Raw genomic sequence first — 8,270 nt, forward strand, 5'->3', positions numbered from 1 at the left:
GGGCCGGGGGCGGCGGCGAGGCTCAGCCCCAGAGGCGGCGGCGGCGGCGGCGCAGGAAGGTGCTGCTCTCAAGCCCATGCCCGTCCATGCAGGTCTCGCGGGCGCGCCTCGCTTCCGCTTCTTCCTCCTTCAGGCAAGCGCAGGAGACAGGCGGCCGCCACCGCCGTAGCGAGCGGCGCGCCGCGGGCGGAGCGAGGCGGCGGCGGCAGCGGCCACGGGGCGCAGAGGCATTGCGGCGGGCGGGGAGAGGGCGAGAGAGAAGACACAAAGACCGTGAGCGAGTGCCGAGAGGAGCCCTGAGCGCGCGGCCGGCCGGCCCCGGCCCGCGTGGGCTCGGCGGGCTGGACCCTCAGCAGCGGCGCAGGCCGAGCTACCAGCAGCCGGCGGCCCGGATGTCTGCGAGGCTGCCTCTCGCTCAATCAATCTCAGCCCCGCACTGCCGCCCCGCCCCGTCGCGCGCCAGCCAATCCTCGACGCCGCTGCCCACGGCCACGCCCCCTCAGCGCTCCCCATTGGCTACAAGTGCGCTATGCGGGACCGTCCCGCCCCTCCAGAGACTCAAAGCGTCAGTCTCCGCGCCTCCCAGCCTCCCGCCTGCGAGCAGTAATTCGAGTTCCGCGTCCTCTGGCCGCCAGTGCTTTTGCAGTGCCTGGCCCGGCCTCCCTCCCCCTCTCCCTTTGCTTTCTCTTCCACCCCCTTCCGCGATTTACTGTTTCCTCGCACCCAATAGAAATCGGCGACAGCAGCTCTCACTCGCCCGCCGCCGTGAGAGGACGGCCCTTTAACATCTCAAGAAGGGATCCGACTCAGCTTCCTTCAAGTTTTGCTAGCGGTCGCCGAGCCGCGCTCCGCTGGAGCTGCAGCCGGGTCAGGGACGCGGCCCCCGGCGTTGGGGTCCGGGCAGCGCAGAGGGGCTGTGGGCGCCTGCAGCCCTGCCGCGGTGGGAGGCTCGGGTTCAGCTTTCTTTGACATTTCCCTGCCTTGAGGAGGGGTCTGAGAGTGGGCGAACTTCAGTGTTCGGTCACAGTGTAATTAGAGTAATGAGAGTGGGAAGTTTTTACGCAGGGTAATTATGCCACGATTTGTTGTTCAGTGGCGTTTCCACAGTCTATTAGGTTAAGTCAGTGATGGATCGTTCTCTCCTTTTGAGATTGGAGGGGTCCAAAACAGGGAAAACCAGCGTCTGCAAAGGAGAGGACTGCCCGTCGTGGACGTGAAATGGCATCTCCTCTCCGGAATGGCCTCAAGGCCGGAGCCAGTTCCTACTTTTAGCTCTCTGCAGTGACTCGCGCCGCTGCCGTTTCAAGTCCACTTACTCGATCCAAATTGCACCCTGCCTCTCTGTCCGCTGTATTAGTCAGAAACTTCAGTTAGGAATTTCGCATCAACCACAGACACGTGACTGTTCCACGTTACAATGTGCTAATCAATGGACCCGATAATTGGGAGCAAGCCTTAGGTCTCACCAGCTTACTCATTACATACATTGTAAATTACTCAGACCTCTGGGTCCCTAATGAAGGACACAGATCTGTTTTTACTGTAACTTTTCATTACTTCCCACCATGATGACTCACGTGGTAAACACACCTTTCACTATCCTTGATATAATCCGAGCCTTGTGTCTATCTTTAATATGCTTAATAACAGCTTCAGAGTTGCCTGGAGAAATGACTTTTGACGGTAAGGGTGGGGGTGGGTGGAAGATATCTGATATTTTTAGATAATGAGGTGCTGGCCTAAACACTGAAGCAAAACTATACTCTTGTAACCCCTACATGTAGTTTGTAAAGTTCATATAATACTAGGATCTTTTTCAAAAGTAATATCTGACGCTGGGCTTTTAAAAATATTTTGGTGACAAAGACTAACAGCAAAATATCGAGGCTTAACTTGATTTCGATCCCTATGTGAAAGCACCACACTTCATTTATCATACTTCAAAATTTATAACTCCAAATTAAGGATCAATAAATTCAACTTGATTTAGGTCTTTCTGCTGGTAACTTATGTTTTTCCCCCTCCGCTGCCCCAACCTGTTCAGAGGTGCTCTAGATTTTTTTTTTTCATCAGTAGAGGGCGTCCTCGAGTTGTTGCAAAGCCTGGTGTCAAGACAGAGCTGTTCTTCAGAGGAAAAACTTCATCTCCTCTAGGTGCTTTATTGCTCTGCTGTTGTAAAATTTGACAAGCTCAAGATTTATAAGCCTAACAATTCACTTTTTAATTGCTGCTTAAGTGTTCAGCCGCTAGAGGAAAATGCTAATTTTCACAATTAAACCGCAAGGTGGTTCCTGTTTTCATGACATTAAGCCAGTTGACACACTTGCGGGTAAATTTGGACTGTTGGCAAGGCCTGGGATCCGAAATCGAGAGCAAGCCAAAGGGTCGTTTATCGTGCAGCCTCTCCTTAAGCTTGCGCGCTGCCAGTTAAAGAGGATTTTGGTCGCTACAAATAAAAATCTGTTGGGGGGCTGGGATACAAACATAAAATTGATACCATGTAAAGCTTTTACATTTTAATCAGGAAAAACTCATGATGTAATACAACTTGTTTAACTCACAGTCCACCCTGCTTTTTGGCACTTGTAGTCTTTCTTCCCCACTCTTTGTTTTCAGGAAGAAAAGACGAAGTCAGAACAGTATATTTAAGGGACCCAGTGAAGCACACCACCGTGGATAGGATTAAAACACATGCCAGAAACGTTAATGGACTCAACATGATGCGGTTTCATTTCCTGAACCCGTACTCGCTTTTCTTAACTGTTCCCCAGTTACTATGTCTCCGTTTTTAGAAATTTAACACGAGGATCTCACTGCCCGCTTACCAGATCACCTAGGGCACTGTAAGGCAGGAATCAGAACCAGGCTTGCGATTACAGCCCACGATCTAGTCAAGGCTCACCCGGCCTGCTGCTTCCCATTCAGGTGAGCAAAGTAGGAGCAGAAATAGCCAGAGTCTGACATCCCAGCAGCCAGCAGAGAGTGGTTTGTACTTACATCATTCTTAACCCTTCCGCTCCTGCAGGGGCTTCGTCGGGATCAAGGGCCCCCCGAGCTCCGGAACGCGCGGGACCTGGGTGTGAGAGAGGAGCCGTAGGGCTTGGCGTGAGAGCTGAGCCCCCGGAGGCGGAGAGCCCGGGGCGCAGGAGGGGCATCTCCGCGCGCACCCGCCCGGCCCCCGCGCTCCCTGTGGGCTGCGCCGCGGCTCCCACGGCTCGGAGCGGCAGGTGCAAAAAGCATTTGGGAGCCGCTTGCCAGAGCGCGGAGGTAATGCGCTTCCTGTCCATTTATCTCAGGAAACCAGTGCAGCCTTCCCTTCGAAACAAAATTAACCTTTCATTAGCCAGCCACTCATTCCCAAGAAGGCCTTAAAAGCTTTACCAGCTCTCTAATGTATTTAGGCTTTTCTTCCAGGCAAACGCAGCCGGGAGACTAACAGCATACCCTGGGGGTTCCTCCGGGCTCCCCAGGGAGCCAACTTCCCACCACGTTTCAGCCTGAAGTCTGGGAAACTCCGGGTGACCAGGGATCCCAGAGTGTCGCAATAGGCAACTCTACACCCCTGAACGAACTTCTCGTCCGAAGCCTCCAGGACGACATCCCACTCTGCATGGGCGCCCTTCCCACGCGAGCCTCAGTTCCATATGCTAAAGGAAATAGGCAGGGCGCTAGGGTGCAAGGTCAGCGGCCAGCGGTTCCCAGGTCGTGGGCGCACACCACAGCCACGATCTGGTGGGTCCCAGCGCCGGGACGCAGATCGGGTCCTCGGTCCCCAAGTGGCGCACGCGGGGGAGGGGGCGCTTGGGGCGCCAGGGCTTTCTCGCCCCGGCTCCCCCACCCCCCGCCGCCCGAGGCTGGCAGATTTATACCACACAGGTGGATGGAGACCTAAACCAAACAGTCCCAGTCGCTGCCTGCCACTCATTCCCCCACAGTCCCCCGGCCCACCGCAAACTTCAACAAAATAAACAACTCACCACAGGCATTCCCTTGTCTGCAGCAAGACGCTTGCCAGCTGGGAAAATAAGCCGCAAGCCACGCGGCCGGGGCGCAGGAGGAAGGCGGCGCGGGATCCGCCCCTCTCCCCCAGGTGGGGGGCTCCAGGGCCGGGGGCGGGAATTGGCCTGGCCTGGGCTGCTCCTCAGTCCCCCGACTCCCGGCGCGGGCTCCGGGCTAGGGCTGCGTCCTTTCCCCGTCGCGATCTCTGCCACCTAGGGGAGAGCGTGGGGAGGCAAGTCTTGGAATCCTTCTCCCCACCCCCAACTTCCTTGGAACTGCTTTCACCCCACTCCAGCCTCGCTGAGAGCCCAAGAGACCCCCGGCGCGCACCCGCCCAACAAGCTGTCCAGCGCCCTCCTGGGCTGCTCCAGCGCCCTGCTGGGCTGCCCCGGAGTCCGGCCACAGGGTTCCAGCTCAGCGCTCCCTCTCTTCTTGCCCTACGCCGGGTCTCGGGTCTCGTACAAAGACGCCTTTCACGCGGCCAGCACCACCCTCCGCGCCTCCCCGCGCTCGCGCCGCTGCCGTCCCTGCCCACCCGCGGCCCCGACGACTCCCGCGGCGACTGTGCCCGCGAGCTAGCCGACCCACTCCGCGCTGCGGCAGGGCCCACAGCTCGCAGCCCCCCTCACCCCGGCGGCTGTGCACCCCTTCCCGTCCCGGAGCTCCCTGAAGGTCTCCCCGGCGTGCCTAAAACGGGAGACAGCGGGAATGGGTCTCTGGACATGCGCCGAAATCAACCCAGCGCTCTCTCGTAGCTACCTGGGATGCCAAATAGGACTTGCGCCCAAGTACCTCCAGGGTAAAGACACGGGCATAACAAGGGAGAAAGGGCAGAAAGAAACCTCTAAGACTACCGAGGAAACGTTTTAAAGAGCCGGCCCACAAAATGTTGGGGTCCGCGGACCGCTTGGATCAGCCCTAGCAGGTGTGGAGGGCGAGAGGAGGGCGAGCTGCTTCGTTCCCGAGGCTTCCCTCAGTGAGGCGGTCAGGGCCCAGGACGAACCGCTGCTCTGAGTCCAGGCACAGGCTCTTGACTCAGCTAACGACGACCCCCGCCAGCCTTCGCCTTCTCACCCCTTGTTTAAGTTTCTTCATCAAACGCTAGAGGCAGCACAGTAGAAAAAGCGCAGGAAGGGGGATCTAAGTGAGGATTGTGACTCCCCGTCTGCGTCTTAGGCAACCCATTTAATGTCTTTGACTTTTGGGGTCACACAGAACACAGTATATAAGGAAGGGGCAGGATCTGAACTTTTATGACACTAGACCTTTACACACCCTGCGCAGGTTCCTTTTTGGGGTTTTCCTGTCTTTATCATTCGCAAGTGCCAATCAGACTGAAAAAAAAAAAAATACTGAGGATGTTTCAAGGCAAATGTCGATAAGATATGTTGAAATACATTCTCTTTGCTACTGAGAATTTAAAATTAAGGAAAAAAAGAGCCTTAGCTCCTCGTCCACAAAAACAAGGAATTTTAACGCCTCCTCTTGCTTTGCCTTTGAAAAGCCACTTCAGCAATCAGTAGAGCAGAGCTTTGATTTTGCAACTAAAGGCTGGTCTCCTGTGTTTTCCCTTTCCTGGCTACCAACACAAAGACAGGCTGCTGCATAAAATAATGATGAAAAACAGTTCAAAGCAGGCCCAGAGAGGCAGCCTAGAGGTTGTTTTCTAATGCAGCTGCAGTCCCTCACCACTCCTTGCTAAGCTTCTTTTGGACCTTACATAAATTGTAGGCCAAAGCTGCCAAAATACCTTTTGCTGAGTTCCTCTTTTTTGTAGTATTGGACAATGGAACCTGAATGTTAACTTGTCAGTCATCTTGTAAATGACTTGTCAAATCATCATTTAATTTTTTTCTTGTTCTCCTGATACTCAGGATTCTCAATTCCGTACCTGCTTTGGAACTCTGAGCCTTAGTTCTCCTCGTGTCCAACCATGTCTTGTATTTTTGTAGATCCTCTGAATGAAGCAAAAAGAAAAGGTCAAATTTCATTATGAAGTATTCATCTTAAAAGTATAAGTCCCCTTCTTTCATTCAACAACAAAATTTCAGAATTGCTTAACTGTCATTAGCAATGTACACTTAAAAAATAATCTATTCACAGTGTACTGTGGTGGTGCATGCCTCAATTCCAGCATTCTAGGAGACTGGGGCAGGAAGACCACGAGTTAGAAACCAGCCTGGGCAATTCAGCAAAAAAAAAAAAAAAAAAAAAAAAAAAAAAAAATCAGACAAATTTTTTTTTTTTTTTTTTTTTTTTTTTTGCAGAACCAGGGATTGAACTCAGATCCTTGCGTTTGCCAGTCAAGCGCTTATCCTACTGAGCCATCTCCCTGGCCCCCTAAAAAAAATTGTGGATGTAGCTTAGTGTGAAGGCTCTAGGTTCAGTCTCGATTTCTATGAAAGGAATAGAAATATGTTAAGAATGGACAAAACTAGAAGATAAACTTTTTGAGAAGGGGAAAAGGATCAATAGGGAGAGGGGAAGGAAAGAAGGCAGAGGCAGTGGAGCTGAAAATAATCAAGATATATTATATGCATGGACCACTTTCCCAAATGAACTTCAGTCTTCTGTTTTTTTTTTTTTTTTTGGCCGGGTAAATAGCTTTAAGGTGTAACAATAGGGCTACCAGGGAGGACAAGGCCTCTAGGCCCCAACCCTTCTCCCATGATGTCCTGGAACACATGTTCCTGGGCCAGTCCCATGCCTGCCCCAGCCCCGAGGCTCCCCAAGTCCCAGGGAATGGTGGGAAAGGAAGGTGGATGGCTGGGGGCTCAACCCCAAGAGTTCAGGGAGGAAAACACAGAACTAGTTGAACTTGGCCTCAGAGAAGTCCATCTCTGGATGTTGATCCACGGACTTTTTCAGGATCTCCTGTTTCTTCTGCTCATCCGAAGTGGGCAGCCCCATGGACTTCTGCCTCTGGTCATACATCATTTTCTCTACCATACTCCGTGTCTCACTGTCCAGATTTGACAGCTTAGAGTTCTCAGGGTTAATCTTGGTATTGATCTCTGGGTCACTGGACACCAAGCGACTCCACCATTCCATCTTATTGATCTTCTCCAAATGCACAGTCACCACCTTGTTGTCCTCAATGAGCCAGGAGATCTCCTCTACCTTCACCTCACTGTACAGCTCCCCATCAATGCCCGCTGGCTGCCCCTTGAGCCCACCCAGAGGTACCGTCACTGGATGTCCACCACCACATCCTTGCCCTTCAGCCGGAAGTTGACATGGAAGGTCACTGCCAGATCCAGCTCCGACAGGGTCTGTGTCCAACGGTAGTGGGGCAGGTCAGCCCCATTTCCTAAGTTGGGCTTCAGCTTCCCTTTGTCCTTCTCATCTTCCTCCTCTTCATCCTCCTCTGCCTCCTGCTTCCCTGGGGTGCCAAGGCTGCCATTCTTAAGCTGGGCCTCATGATTCTCTGCATCCCTTTTCTTGTCAGTCTCCACCTGGAGCCGCTCTGCCTCCTCATCAATCAGCTCCTGGATCTGCGGCCCAGAGTTCTCTGCCTTGGCCTCTTTGGCCAGCCTGGCTGCGCGCTCTGCCTTTCCCCTCCACTCAGTCTCCTGCCAAGCTCGTTTCCCCCGCTGGGCCTTCTGGACCAGCTGGTTGTGGTGGTTAAAAGTCTGTGTGATGAGCTTCTCTGCCATCCCCTCGTCTCTTCCAATGAAAAAGTCTGTTTTGCGTCGAAGGAAGCTGAAGAAAGTGTTCACAAGCTCCTGCACGCCGCCTTCGTGCTGTTGTGCCGTGGCCAACAACTTGCCTTCGAAACGCTCCTCCTCCTGCTCTCCGCCCATCGCGCCAGTCCCGATCCACATCTGGTGGTCTGCACTCGCGTCCCACGCCTTGCCCGCTCCTTTGAACTGCCGTAAAGCCCAACCGCTGTGGTAGTCTCCTTCTGCAGTGGAGCAGTCTTCTGTATTATTAACATGCACTAATAAAATATCTTATAGTATTATTTTAAATTACATTTATTTATTTGGTACAGGTGTTGCAGGCAACTGATTTATTTTTTATTTTTTATTTTTTATATATATATATATATATTTTATAGATTATTTATTTATTTATTTATTTTGTGTGTGTGTGTGGCCAGCTCAGCCCACCAGGGGGCGGGGCTGGCTGGCATGTGGTGCTGGGGGATTGAACCGCCGTCTCTGTGTTTTGCTTAGCTCAGTTTGTTCTAAGTAGGTGCCTTAGACCACTGAGCCATCTCACCAGCCCCCCAAACAGACTTTTGACACGTTCCAAACCCTTTCTCAGTC

The 8,270-nt window shown here is 53.0% G+C and overlaps 1 protein-coding gene and 1 pseudogene across 1 annotated transcript in view; both read right to left on the reverse strand.

The window, feature by feature from the left end:
• The window catches only part of Rgmb (repulsive guidance molecule BMP co-receptor b), a 25,427-nt gene extending 25,042 nt beyond the window's left edge, over positions 1-385 (reverse strand). The window contains exon 1 of the mRNA XM_023707605.1: positions 5-385. Coding sequence (XP_023563373.1) covers positions 5-78 — 74 coding nt within the window. The 5' untranslated portion in view covers positions 79-385. The remainder of the gene's footprint in view (positions 1-4) is intronic.
• A 6,248-nt stretch (positions 386-6,633) lies between these two features.
• On the reverse strand, positions 6,634-7,806 carry LOC101569921 (annotated as a pseudogene).
• Positions 7,807-8,270: the final 464 nt, after the last annotated feature.

Source organism: Octodon degus, unplaced genomic scaffold (assembly GCF_000260255.1).
Source record: "Octodon degus isolate 3935 unplaced genomic scaffold, OctDeg1.0 scaffold00009, whole genome shotgun sequence".
NCBI lineage: Eukaryota > Metazoa > Chordata > Mammalia > Rodentia > Octodontidae > Octodon > Octodon degus.